The sequence below is a fragment of the Mustela lutreola genome, chromosome 7, assembly GCF_030435805.1.
Source record: "Mustela lutreola isolate mMusLut2 chromosome 7, mMusLut2.pri, whole genome shotgun sequence".
Lineage (NCBI taxonomy): Eukaryota > Metazoa > Chordata > Mammalia > Carnivora > Mustelidae > Mustela > Mustela lutreola.
Window position 1 is genome coordinate 58,841,174 of NC_081296.1, and position 15,224 is coordinate 58,856,397.

General features: G+C 35.0%; 2 protein-coding genes across 2 annotated transcripts; both read left to right on the plus strand.

Annotated features, from left to right (window-relative positions):
- Positions 1 to 1,091: 1,091 nt before the first annotated feature.
- Positions 1,092 to 2,033, plus strand: LOC131837142 (olfactory receptor 4K13-like). Its single transcript, XM_059183395.1, has one exon. The coding sequence runs from the start codon at positions 1,092 to 1,094 to the stop codon at positions 2,031 to 2,033; it is 942 nt and encodes a 313-aa protein (XP_059039378.1).
- Positions 2,034 to 8,832: 6,799 nt separating this feature from the next.
- Positions 8,833 to 9,771, plus strand: LOC131835271 (olfactory receptor 4L1-like). Its single transcript, XM_059179633.1, has one exon. The coding sequence runs from the start codon at positions 8,833 to 8,835 to the stop codon at positions 9,769 to 9,771; it is 939 nt and encodes a 312-aa protein (XP_059035616.1).
- The last annotated feature ends 5,453 nt before the right edge of the window (positions 9,772 to 15,224 follow it).

Below are 15,224 nucleotides of genomic sequence, written 5' to 3' on the forward strand. Positions count from 1 at the left end.
TATAATGGTAAACTTCACTAGTATTAGTGATAGTGATTTAGATGTTTCTATTACATATGTAATAGAATGTTTCACTTGTATGTAAGTAAAACATAATATATTATTCACTTAAATATGTGAAAACATATGACTTAAAAAAAGATAACCAGATAAAAATGGATATTTAATTCAATTTTGCAACAACTGGATATGCATGCACAGATAGGATATACTTCATGTCTAATCACATGAAAAGTTAGGCAATTCGTAAGTGAGCATCTGTAGTTTTGAGAGTCAATCTGGTCATTCAATTCTAACAACCTTAATCTTCCCTTAGTAATGGGCTTTAATCTCAGTTAATAATATAACTGTACCCATATTCAACCTTCTAACAACCATATGCTCATGATTTGTAATCAGTTCTATTTAAGAAGCATAATGCAGATTATGTGACTTTAGCAATATTTAATATGGCAAACCTCTTTTTAAGATTTTATTTATTTGAGAGAGGATGAGCAGAGGGAAAGGGAGAAAGAATCTGAAGATGTTTGCATGGGTTCAATGCAAGCCTCCAGGGGGCTCAATCCCACCATTCATGATTATCATGACCTGAGCTGAAACCAAGAGCTGGATACTTAACTGACTGAGCCACCCAGGTGCCTATAATATGGCAAACATTTTGCTGCATACTGAGACTGTCACAAAAATGTGTCAGTAAATGCACTTTCTGAAAAATATAAAAATCTGTTTTGCTGATGCCTTCCAAAACTCTTTTCTATCTTTCTAATAAGTTAAGTGTTTCCCACAGTCTGATCTGCAGCTGAACAAGAAGGGAAAGGTTTTCTCAAATGTCCAAGCAACCTTGCTCCTGATAACCAACACACACATTTCATTTAGTTGGCTCCATGCCCTCTGCACTTTGTACTGTCATGCGGTCCTATGAAATATCTCCTGCAAAATACCTGCGAAGCAGTCATGTTACCAAAATGGTTGTTTGCCTACATATGAGACAGCATGTAAGTAAAGATCAGGTTTACTGACTTCTGAGTCCCTGTGACAACCTTTTTTTTTTCTTCTTCTAGGCAACCTCTGACAAACATGCAAAAGGATAAATGGATCTCCCAAACAACAGATCAAGTGTTTCTGAGTTCATCTTGCTGGGACTTTCCAATTCTCAAGAAATTCAAATACTCTTTTTTGTGATCTTCTTTCTTGTCTATGTAGCCATCATAGTAGGAAACCTCCTCATTGTGATCTCTGTAATAGTTGACAACCATCTTCATTCCTCCATGTATTTCTTTCTGGCAAATTTATCATTTTTTGACTTGTGTCTTTCTTCTGCTGCAACTCCCAAAGTAATTGCGGACTTCCTTAGAAAACGCAAGACCATCTCCTTGTGGGGCTGCATGGCCCAGATGTTTTTTATGCACTTCTTTGGGGGTGGAGAGATGTCTCTTCTGATAGCTATGGCCATGGATAGGTATGTTGCCATATGTAAACCCTTGCACTATAAGACCATCATGAATCACAGGGCTCTCATTGTACTTCTACTGCTCTCGTGGGCAATTGGGTTCATACATACCACAAGCCAGATGGTTTTCACTGCAGGCTTACCTTTCTGTGGTCCCAATGTTGTGGACAGCATTTTCTGTGACCTTCCCCTGGTCATCAAGCTTGCCTGCACTGATACCTATATCCTAGAGCTCTTGGTGATTGCAAACAGTGGATTCCTCTCCCTGATCTGCTTCATTTTCTTGCTCATATCCTATATTGTCATGCTGGTTACCATCTGGCAGCACTCCTCCAGGGCATCCTCCAAGGCAGTGTCCACACTATCTGCTCATATCACTGTGGTCACACTCTTCTTTGGTCCCACTATCTTCATCTATGCTTTCCCATTCAGTAGTTACTCTGTAGATAAGTTTCTTTCTGTGTTTTACTCTATAATCACCCCCCTCCTTAATCCAATTATTTATACTCTGAGGAATCAGGAAATGAAAGCAGCCATTAAGAGACTCAGCAGCCAGCATCTTGGTTCCTGGCTCACTTCCTAAGTGAAGTCTGATTCTTTTTTGTGTCCTCTGCTATTTGGGGCTTTTGAGTCTTAAATATATTTATTGGAATAATTAAAATAAAAGTATAATACCATCTATTTTATTCCCTTAAAAGTCACACGATTATTAAGTTCACTTTTATTAAAAATCTAGTGGAAAATTTCATAGCACAGATTTAATATAAAATAAGTGTGCATTCATTACTTCCTTGCCTTAGAATTCAGAGAAATAGGGGTGCCTGGGTGGCTCAGATGTATGGGCATCTACCTTTGGCTCATGTTATAATCCTAGGGTCCTGGGATTGAGCCTCACAATCGGCTCCCTGCTTAGTGGGGAGTCTGCTTCTCCCTCTCCTGCTGCTGCTCCCGTACATCTCTCCACCACTTGTGTTCTCTCTCTCTCAAATGAATAAATAAAATCTTAAGAAAAGAAGAATTCAGAGAAACAACCCTGATGAATGTTTAAAATACATAAGCATATGTCTTTTTAAATTTTTTTTTAAAGTTTTAATGTCAGTATGTAAAAATACATAACTTTAGTAAGACAACATACTATATGGTGTTTAGTATCAATTTTCTTTCCTGAAGTTATATTAAGTAACATAATAGGTGTTCAAATATCTGTCAATATTTGTCAACCATATCAGTCTTCACAGAGGGGTTGTGATTTGATTGAGGATAAGAATACTTTCTCACTATATAGCCTTGATATGCTAATTATCTTTAATAAAATATAAAAAACATGCCTAAAAACAATTATTTCCTACATATCTTTGAGTACTCAAATAGTTTTCTAAGAATTAATATCAACTGAAATATTTAAGATTAAAACCATGAACTTCGTAGAGCTTGCTCTACCAGGATCACATGAACACTCAATGCTTTTTCAGCTGAATTTCATCATTCATGAAACATTAAAAAAATATTTACTAGGTAACAATCGCTGCCCAAAGAAACACAGATACATAGTTATAGATACAGACCTGATCCCTGTTCCAGAGACAGTAACCAAGGGGAGACATCTATGTTAGGTGTGGTGGACTCAGAAGACCATTTTAAGGGGAGACATTTATATGAACACATTAAGAAAGCTCTAGAATTAGATATTTAAGCAGGGGAAAGAGCATTCCAGGCAAATGGCCAGTGTACCTAGACAGAGTTAAGTGAGAACGATTTTGTGTGAGTATTAAAGAGAGACCTTGATGAAGGAGATTGATGAATAAAAGAGAGAAGATCTATGCTGAGATTTTATAGAAAAGAAAAGGCCAGGGTTTCAGGCTAGTGGATTCATTTTTATTATCAATATAAACCCATTAATGTGTTTTGATAAAGGGAAAGATGGGATCCCATATATATTACAGTTTGGTATATCTCTGTCCTCTTAAGTAGAGAATATAATACAGCAAAAGTAAAAGCAGAGGGAATTGTTAATGGGCTATTTCAGATAGCAAGCCTGAATTTATTTAATAATATAATAATATTTAATGAAAAACTATTTAAATAATAATAATACATGAATTTATGAAAACTGTAAAGATTTCCAAAGGCAAATAGAAAACCTTAAATTATTTGAACATCTTGGGAACCATCTCTTTTTATGTTTTTAAAAAAATTTTTAAATGTCTCACTTTTTAAAAATATTTTAATATATATATTTTTTTGATTATGAAATTTTTAATTTGAGTATAGTTTAAATACATATTACATTAGTTTCAGGTGTACAACATTGTGATTTGACAAATTTATACATTATACTCAGCTCACCAGACGTGTAGCTCCATCTGTCACCATATATTATTATAATTTTACTGAGTATATTCCTTATGCTGTGGGTCTTATTCCCATGACTTGTTCTTTCCTTCACTATAAGCCTGTATCTCCCACTTATCTTTACCTATTTTGCCCATTGGCAACCATTAGTTCTCTTTATTTATATGTCTAATTCTGCTTTTTGTTTATTTTTAAAATTCATTTGTTTTGTTTTGGGATGCCACATATGAGTGAAATTTTATGTTATTTGTCTCTCTCTGACTCATTTCACTTAACACCCTCAAAGTCCATCCATTCTGCTGCAAATGGCAAGACTTCATTCTCTTTTATGGCTGAGTAATATACCATTCTGTATATGTACCATATCTTCCTTATCCATTAATCTAGTGATGAACACTTTGGTTGCTTCCATATCTTGGTTTGGGTAATTGAGTCAGAACACCAATATTGCTCTAATATTATCTTTCTGATTTCTATATTAAAGAATCTTCTTCTTGCAAACATCTCCTCAAATGCCACACTAAACCATGGCATATATTTCCTCACCATAAATATTTCTTTAAAGATTTTTTTTTTAACAGAGAGAGCAGGAGTGGGGGGAATGAGTAGTGGGAGAGGGAAAAGCAGACTCCCTGATGAGTGGGGAGCCCAGTGTGGGGCTTGATCCTAGGACCCTGGGATCATGACCTGAGTTGAAGACAGATGCTTCCCCCCACTTCTATCTTGTGTTTAGTGGTAAGCCCTATCTGGGGCTTACACAGTCTTGATTTGCTAGGAAAAAAACAAACAAACAAACTTTTTTTTTAAACTTTTTTCTTTCTTTCTTTTTATTTCTTTCTTTTAGTGTTCCAAAATTCACTGTTAACGTATAACACTCAGTGCTCCATGTAATACATGCCCTCCTTAATACCCTCCACCAGGCTCACCCATCTCCCCACCCACCTCCCCTCTAAAACCCTGTTTGTTTCTCCATGTCCACTGTCTCTCAAGGTTCGTCTCCCCCTCCGATTTCTCCTCCTTCACTTTTCCTTTCCTTCTCCTAATATCCTCTGTGTTATTCCTTATATTCCACAAGTAAGTGAAACCATATGATAATTGACTTTATCTGCTTCACTTATGCTTAACTGACTGAGCCACCCCATCCATAAATATATTTTTTAAAGATTTTACTTATTTATTTGACAGACAGAGATCACAAGTAGGCAGAGAGGCAGGCAGAGAGAGAAGGGGAAACAGGCTTCCAAGCTGAGCAGAGAGCCTGATGCGGGGCTCAATCCCAGGACCCTGAGATCATGACCTGAGCTGAAGGCAAAGACTTAACCCACCGAGCCACCCAGGTGCCCCATCCATAAATATGTTTAAAACGTTTATTTGTCATGGCAATTCTAATTGTTAGTGGCTGTATAAGGAACTAAGTCTTAAAAACAAAATTCTGAGGTTCAATTAAAATGTTTGAGAAATCTATTAACAATGTCTGTTATGGGCTTTGGAAATGAATGTGGCACCACATGTATCGTATATTTACTACTCTCACTTTCTTGTAACCTTTTCAAGAGGATTTTAATTGGAGCAACATGGAAAAGTTATATATAAGAATAAATACAGAAAAAATTTCTGTAGCATATGAACTCATCTGCAATCATATATTGTTATGCTGTTAGCCTTTAGAATTTTATTTGCTTAATTGCATTGTTTTATAAAGGTTTGCTACAGATCTTTCTTTATACTTTTGAGTCATCATGAAGTTATATATAATTAAAAAGGGCTAGCAAAATTCTCTGTCTCCAGAATGGTTGGTTGTAAAAATTCATTAAGGAATTATGCATTGATTACCATTAATCATTTACTGATTACCATGGTGAAAGAATCCCCTGCTTGCTCGCTCAAGCTCTCTCCTCTCTTTCTCTCCCTTTACATGGTAAAAGGAGATTTGTCTCTGTTAAGAACTGGTTTGTACCATGAATTTCCTTATATGCCTTGTTCAGTTCACTATTTTAATTTCACAGAATAAATGCATTCAATTACCAAATCAATAATAAATATTCAGACTGATGTAATCAGATTGATAGAATTATAATTTCCTCAAGTCTTTATTTTATAATAGATCCATTTTCTATAAATGTGCTCATCCTGGTCCAACCAAAACACGAGCTAGTGCAAAGCACTTATTAGAGAAAGTTCACATGACTGATACACTTGGTGAATTCACAATCCATTTAAATAATGAGAGAGTAAGTCCTTGTTTTGAACTCTAGGGAATACTAAGCATGTTTATTTTAATAATTCCCTTTGAGGGTTGATCACCAGTCAGCACCTTATGTATATGACTCTTGTCTTTTTTTTTTTTTTTAACCTGCAAATGATTGCCATATATCATCATGAGGGTAAAAAAGATAAACAATATATATATAGGATCTCACAGTGACTGCATGTCTTTGAAGAGACCACTCCTCAGGTATAACTGGTAAGTTTAAATATCAGTATTAATAACAAACTGCAATTTTACACTTTAATAAAAGAAATGTCAAGTTGTCATAATAAATGATTTCACCTATTGTGACAGAATTAAATCCATCTATATGCTGGATATATTTTATGAAAGAGCTTATAAATTTTCAAACAAAGGCTAAATTAATAAATATAATTCTTTGCTTTTAATTTTCCAATTTTACAAATTGAACTAAAAAAATATTTTTATAATTCTCAAGATTTTCCTCCTGTTAGTATTTTGAAATTAAGGACTGCATAGTTTCAAAGCTACGCATAACTAGTATGTAGACTCAATTACTGAATGAAATATATACCAAGGATAATATTAAGTCTTTATAATGAAGACAACTAGGTAATCATATCATTTATATTTCATAGAGAAAAATGTTTTCATTAGCATTATCTTCTTTGGGGCGTCTGGGTGGCTCAGTGGGTTAAGCCTCTGTCTTTGGCTCAGGTCAAGATCTCAGGGTCCTGGGCTCTAGCCCTGTACCAGGCTCTCTGCTCAGCAGGGAGCCCGCTTCCCTCTCTCTGCCTACTTGTGATTTCTCTATCAAATAAATAAATAAAATCTTTAAAAAAATATTTTCTTTACCAAGTCTTCCATAGTAAAATACTTCTGTGGTTCTTGCTGATTTGAGTATCCTTACAATATCAAAAAATAAAATAATGCTAAAGATAGACTTATTTGAATGCATATACATAGGACCTATATATATTCAATGAAATATACAAATATATCCTGTATATGTTACCTTGGGGCCTCATAACAATCTGTGAGGTAGTAGTGTAGGTATCATTTCATTTTTATGGAAAAATAAATCACTGTTCAAAAGTTAAGAGTATGTTTCTCTAGTAAATGCTGAGCCCAGGACTAGAATTTAACTCTTCATTCTTGACTCAGTTTTTTCTTTTTTAATTCTGTTCATTAAGCTAAACAGTAACATCTGAATATTTCATGAAATATCTAAGCAAAAAAATAAAAAGGAAATTCAGAGTAGATTTTCCACATTCTGTTTGGTGTTCCAGGACTGGAACATAGTACAAGTATGTGCTTTTATGACTATATAAGTCTAGATCTGAGTGTTTGGTATACATCACTAATAGTTTTTTTAAAGGAATAAAAGAAAGGGGGGGAGGAAAGTTGGGAATAAAATATCTAAATCACAATGAAAATTAGATAATAGTGAGCCAACAGTATCAGGTCAATTTGGAAACACATACAGAGTACAAGTGTCAAGAATGTATGAGCCAAGGTAAGAGTCCTCAGTCTGCACACAAGTGTGATACTGTGTCAGAGGTACAAAGTACCTTTGTACTAGGTACAAAGATGATAAGAATTTAGGAGCCAAGGAAACAAAAACTATTTGGCAAACTGTTGGTTGTTCAGAGACCATATACATATAGAAAATAAAGGGACAAGAAAGAAAACTCCGGTCAAAAACTCAGCAACAATAGATTCAGGAAAACAGGTAAAAAGGCTCAACAGTGAAGGTCGCAAGTTTTGTCCAGAAATCAAAGTATTAGATACACAGCGCTATTCAGAAGAATGAGGAAGAAGAGGAGGGCAACATGATGAGGACAAAAGGGATGAGGGGAGGAAAGAAGAAAAAATAAAAGAAATAAAGAAGGAAGAAAGAATAAAAGAAGGAAGGAAAGGTGTGAGGAAGGAAAGAAGGGAGGGGGAGGGAAAGAAGTAAAGAAAGAAACATGGATGCTGAGAGACATTGTGGTCTTGTCCAGAAACTTCCTAGGAAGGTTGATTTATTATAATTTGGGGACAATAAGAAATAAATGAAATCATTGGTATACCTCTTTAAGATAAAAGAGAGGGGAGGGATGCCTGGGTGGCTCAGTTGTTTCAGTGTCTGCCTTCAGCTCAGCTCATAATCCCAAGGTCCTGGGATCAAGTCTCGCATGAGGCTCCTTATTGAGTGGGGAGCTCCCTTCTCTCTCACTGCCTGCCACTGCCCCTGCTTATACTTGCTCTCTCTCTCTCTCTCGCCGACTAATAAAAATAAAAAAAATATTTAAAAACAAAAGAGAGAGAAGGGTGATAATACAGCATAGCTGATGCAGAAATTACCTGAAAGCAATTTGCCAAAAAGTATATCAACTTCCATGCATCTGAGCATTTTAAATTAGGGAGGGGGAAGGAGGCAAAAGATTGAATCACTTGACTAATGATCATTTGGCTCTTTTACTCATTGGCCTATTGAACTCATGGTTCATACATTCATAAACTCATGACAGAAACAACAAATTACTGTGGAGATGCACTCTATGACTATAAACTCTGTTTATAAATTTTTAGAATTAATTTATCTTTTTCCTTTCTGGCTGAAAATAAATTTGATCATGTGAATGCTGCTTGAATTAATAAATTAAATGTATTTTTCAGAAATGTTCATCTTTTCTCTTTCTATAGGAATCAAATATTTTCTATATGTCTATATCTTCAAAATTCTCACAGTTTAAATTATCACTTTTTTCAGTACTCTACATTTTAATGACTTTCTGACAACCCCTACATAGACTAGATGGATACAATGAATAGCTCAATATCTGAGTTTGTTTTGTTAGGACTCACCAATACTTGGGAACTTGAGATTTTCTTTTTTTTCATATTTTTGTTGGCCTATGCAGCGATTGTGGCAGGAAACCTTCTCATCGTCATCACCGTAACCTTTGACTCACTTCTGTACTCGACACCAATGTACTTCCTCCTTGGAAATCTCTCCTTCCTGGATATGTCTATTTCCACAATCACAACCCCTAAGATGGTCACAGATTTCCTCAGGGAGAATAAAACTATTTCTTTGTGGGGCTGTATGGCTCAGATGTTCTTTCTCCATTTTTTAGGTGGCAGTGAGATGACTCTTCTCATAGTCATGGCTGTTGATCGATACATTGCAATATGCAAACCTCTTCACTACACATCCATCATGAATCGCCGGGTCCTCATGGGCTCTGTGCTGCTCTCATGGGCTGTTGGTTTTGTGCATACGATGAGCCAAATGGTTTTTACTATCACCTTGCCCTTCTGTGGCCCCAATATAGTGGACAATATTTTTTGTGACCTTCCTCTAGTTCTAAAACTTGCCTGCACTGAGACCTATATTCTGGAGTTACTGGTAATTGCTGACAGTGGACTATTGTCTTTTATCTGCTTCATACTCCTGCTCATTTCCTACACTGTCATTCTGGTAACTGTCCGACGTCGATCCTCTGGTGGACTCTCCAAGGCACTGTCCACACTGTCTGCTCACATTACTGTGGTCACTCTATTCTTTGGGCCATGTATCTTCATTTATGCTTGGCCATTCAGTAGCTTTTCAGTGGATAAATTTCTTTCTGTGTTTTACTCGGTTATCACACCCTTACTGAACCCCATTATTTATACTCTGAGAAACCAGGAAATGAAAGCAGCTATGAATAGATTGAGGACCCAACACATCAGATCCAGACAGACCTTCTAGGCAATAAGCACAATGATGAAGATTTCAGTGCAAAATCCATGTACATCTCAGAATAAGTTGATATTAATTCATTCTGTTTGTAGCTTTTAAAAATATTCATAATATACATTGAAATTATCAAATATTCCTTCATTATATTTCTAAAACATGTTTGGTTTTATTAGAAGAATGATTATTTTAGTCAAAATTCAATTCAGTTAGGGTTAATACTTTTTAATGTAATAAAGAATTAAATAGAAAAAAAACTGACTCACTAACTATAGTTGGAAACCAAGAAATACCCAAGACTAAATTTCACTAAATAAAGAAGAATCAAAAAGAATCAAAAAATTTACTTATCTATTTTTAATTCAGAATTAATGGACTTTCAACTAAATTCTCTAGTTGACTAAGTGTGTGTAAAATTATATGAACTCTTATAAACTCCTAAACACACACACATAAACTCACAGTTTTGTGGATCCTAGGATGCATAAGAATTATTTTTTAATAAGGTAAAACAGATTAGTTTCTATTAGTATATAGATCTAAGTGTCATTTACTCACAAGAAACACATACTTTTTCCTTAAAAAAACAGAAATTCCACCTGATAGATATATTACACAGCTCATTTTACCTTGTTCCTTCTTTCATGTTTGTATACATATTTGTTCTCCTGTATCTCAAGAATCAAGTAAGAGCATTACTATTGTGTTAATCCCCATGGACAAGGGAAAATGAAGAAACCCCTGTATATTCCAGGCAATCACATCACAACAAAGCAGGAAGTAGTCAAGCTGCCTACCTTTTATAAAGTGCATTAAATTAAAATGTTTCATCTATGGTTCATGGGTATAAAAATAAAAAGACATTGTATGGCCTCTTTGATATCAAATTCAAATGTCCTGCTCTCTCCCAAATGCTCAGGAACCTTTCTATAGGCTTTTATCCAATACTTTTTCATCATTGCCTCTTAGATGATATGTGTAATATACTAATTATAGACTAAAGGGTGCTTTAAAGATGTATTCTTAGATACATGTGCAAGCTATATTTTAGACTAAAAATTTTAAAAAACACATTGAAGAGAATAGGAACTGGGTCCCTAAGGATCAATGGGCATATATATTTGTATCTATTTCTTATGAATTAATTCAATCATAGAATTAACTGTAGACATTGATATAACATGTAGCTTTATCAAATGTCTAACATTTTGCCATATTTATTTCAGATTCTTTTACTACAAAAATGGATTATTAGCAATAATAAAGACTCCAAAGCAACTATCTATACCTAGTTATTTTATTGCAGCAAAGATCATCACTATCATCTACTCCAGTATCATTCCTTTGTATGTTTTTTTTTTTAAAGATTTTATTTATTTATTTGACAGAGACCACAAGTAGGCAGAGAGGCAGGCAGAGAGACAGGAGGGGAAGCAGGCTCCCTGCTGAGCAGAGAGCCTGATGTGGGTCTTGATCCCAGGACCCTAGGATCGTGACCTGAGCTAAAAGCAGAGAGGCTTTAACCCACTGAACCACCCAGGTGTCCCCCTTCATATTTTTTTTTTTAAGATTTTATTTATTTATTTGACAGACAGAAATCACAAGTAGGCAGAGAGGTAGGCATAGAGAGAGAGAGGAGGAAGCAGGCTCTCCACCGAGCAGACAGCCCGATGTGGGGCTCGATCCCACGACCCTGGGATCATGACCCGAGCTGAAGGCAGAGGCTTTAACCCACAGAGCCACCCAGGTGTCCCCCCTTCATATGTTTTTAAAACTTATTTTCCGGGCACCTGGGTGGCTCAGTGGGTTAAGCATCTGCCTTTGGCTCAGGTCATGATCTTAGGGTCCTGGAATCGAGTCCTGCATTGGGCTTTCTGCTTGGCGGGAAGCCTGCTTCCTCCACACTCTCTCTGCCTGACTCTCTGCCTACTTGTGATCTCTCTCTGTCAAATAAATAATTTTTTTAAAAAATTATTTTCCTCATTTTTCATATAGTGTGTATAAAAATATTTTGTGTGTTTTTAACTTGATATAAATGGAATCTATATAAATGTCATTATTCTAAAATTTATTTTTTACTCAGTTTAATGTTTTAATGACTTATCTGTATAAAACTGTACTTCTCTGATTCATTTTTTATTGTGGTTAAAACCATGTAACATTTTAAACATTTTTAAGTGTACAGTAGTGTTTACTATGTGCACATTTTTGTGCAAAAGATTTCTAGAATTTTTCATCTTGCAAAACTAATACTCTACCCCCATTCACAAAAAACTTCCCCTTCCACCTCTTGTTAGCTCCTGGCAATCACCATTCTACCTTCTGCATCTTAAGGGTTTGACTACTTTAGGTTTATATAACTGAATCGTGCAGCATTTGTCATTTTGTGACTGGCTTATTTCACCTAGTATAATGCCTTCAAATTTTAACCATATGATAACATGTAATAGGGTTTTTTTTTAAGGCTGAATACTAGTCCATCATAGGTATATGCCACACTTTCTTTATCCATTCATCCACTGATGGACATTTAGATTGCTTGCTCCTGTTAGCTGTTGTGAATAATGCCACAACAAACATAAATGTGTATCTCTTCAAGAACCTGTTCTCAATTCTTTCATTTTTTTTGAAGATTTTATTTATTTATTTGACACAAAGAGAGATCACAAGTAGGCAGAGAAGCAAGCAGAGGGAGAGGGGGAAGCAGGCTCCTGGCGGAGCAGGGAGCCCGATGTGGGACTTGATCCCAGGACCCTGAGACCATGACCTGAGCCAAAGGCACACACTTAACCAACTGAGCCACGAGGCACCCCTTCTCACCCAATTCTTTTAGATATATACCCAGAGGCTAGATTGCTGTATCATATGGCAATTCTGTTTTTAATTTTTTTGGGGAACCTCCAGAGTTTTCCAGAGCAGCTCCACTATTTGCATTCCTACTAACAGTGCCAAAGTTTCCAATTCCTCCTCATCTCCATATTCCTACCAGCACTTGTCATTTTCTGGATTCTTTTTGTTTTTGTTTTCAAAGTGACCACCCTAACAGATGTGGTTTTGGTTTGTCTTTCCCTGACAATGAGTGATGTTAGGCATTTTTTTATATGCTTGTGGGCTATTTGTGTATTTTTTTAAGATAAATGTCCATTCAAGTCCTTTGCTCATTAAACTATTGGTTTTTGTTGTTAAATTGTAGTTCTTTATAAGATTCTGGATATTAACTCTTCTTATTATAATCTATTTGAATATAATTGACACACAGTGTTACATTAGTTTCAGGTGTACAAGATAGTGATTCAACAAGTCTATACATTATACTATGCTGGCCACAAGTATAGCTGGCATCAGTTACCGTACAGCACTATCACAATACATTGACTAAATTCCCTATGCTCTACCTTTCATCCTTGTGACTTATTCATTCCATAACTGAAGGCCTGTACCTCCCACTCCCCTTCACCCATTTTGCCCAACCCTCTAATACCCCTCCTTCTGGCAAACGTTCCTTTGATTTCTGTATTTATAGGTCTGATTCTGCTTTTTGTTTTTTTATTCATTTACTTTTCAATATTAACTGTTGATCAGATGTATGATTTGTAAACACTCTTTATTCTATAGCTTGCCTTTTCACTATATGTATTATATGAACTGAAAATACCTTCACTCATAGATTATATTAACACTTTTTGCTGTTTATAAATACACAAATTTAAAATAGTTACATTTAATTACTTTTCCTTTTGGGTTTCTGATTTTGTCTCTTATGTAATACATTTTTACAACTAATTGCCCCAAATATTCTGTCTTCTCTTTTTTATAATTTTAAACTTTTTCTTTTATCACATTTAGTTATTTTGTATTGGTATCTAATAGTAACCTAATTTATTTTTATATGGATATAAACAGACATCCAAATACCATCTACTGAAAAGCTTTTCCCTGCTGATTGAAATGTCATTTTTGCCAGATATCAATAATCCATTGTAAGCTTGGGTCTATTTCTGTCTCTGTCAATACTTTAATTGGTCATTTTGTTTGTCAGTGACAACTCTACACTATCTTAAACAGAGTTGTTATATGTCATGGTGAATCTGCACTCTCAAATGCTCTACTTTATATCCTAGTTCTTGTTGATCAAATCTACAGATGATTTCAGGATAAATCGTCAAATTCTTCAAAAACAATTCTGAACAGCAATTAAGATCAGAATTTACAGATTAATTTATAAGTAAAAAACTTTATGATTTTGATTGTTCTAATTCATCAGTGTAGCATATCTTTTTATTTTGTTACATTTTATTTTATAATATTTAGTGATTTTTGGTAGGTTGTATTGCTTTTGGCTGAAACCACCAGTACAATGCTGAAGTGAAAACATTTTTTCCCCTGAATTTATACTGTTTATATCTAAAATAATATCATTTAAAATAAAGATGTTTATTTTATTAATTTCTAATCTTTTTATTTTTTTTAAGATTTTATTTATTTATTTGACAGGCATAGATCACAAGTAGGCAGAGAAGCAGGCAGAGAGAGAGGAGGAAGCAGGTTCCCTGCTGAACAGAGAGCCCAATGCAGGGCTCCATCCCAGGACCCTGGGATCATAACCTGAAATGAAGGCAGAGGCTTTAACCCATTGAGCCACCCAGGCACCCCTAGCTTATTTTTAAAAGTTGAGTATAAATTCCTCCACCTATCACTATCGTTTCTACACTGAAGCCTGCTCACTTTTCAGGGAAAGCTTCAACATCATCTTCTGAGAGAAGGCTTCCCTAACCCTCCAAACTTGACTGGGACTCTCTGTCGTAGGATTCCAAAGCAGCCTAGCTTGCTATTTCATAGTGGTCATCAGACCATATACTATTTAATCAAATGTTTGCATCTATCTCTATTTCCCATAGGACATAAAGAAATCATAAAGTCAAGGACCATGTCCATCTCATTCACTGGAATATCCCTAATGGGTGTCTTCCATGAAGTAGTTACTTAATAACACTGCTTGACTAAGCAACTGATTAGATTGCAGGAATCATTAACATACCTTGTCTGATACATAAGTTAATTCTCTGTAATTTTTAAGAGAAATTATTAGCCAAAAATTTGAGACAGGACTTAATTAATTAATTGCTTCTTTATATCATGCAGGCAAGAAAAGATTTAGAACACCAGACAACATATCAGTCATTTTTCTCCTAACTTTTTTTTTTTTTGTAACCGTTTTATAGCATAGAGATAAAACAATGTCTCAGTTTATTGAACACTAGAGTCTATTTATTTTCATGTCATTCATTTATTTTCATGTCTTCTTCCTAAATTAGTTATTGACTGCAATTCTTTCATTCTAAATGTATTTATCTCCCTTTAAATATGCCAATTTCTTTATGAAATAGGAACTGTTATTTTATGAAATTTAGTGCTTTAATTTACAAAAATGCTATTCTATTCTTCTCCTCTGAATAAATTCATAT

What these genes read in the sequence shown, in the direction of transcription:
- LOC131837142 (XM_059183395.1), top strand. Translation starts at nt 1,092, where the DNA reads ATGGATCTCCCAAACAACAGATCAAGTGTTTCTGAGTTCATCTTGCTG.
- LOC131835271 (XM_059179633.1), top strand. Translation starts at nt 8,833, where the DNA reads ATGGATACAATGAATAGCTCAATATCTGAGTTTGTTTTGTTAGGACTC.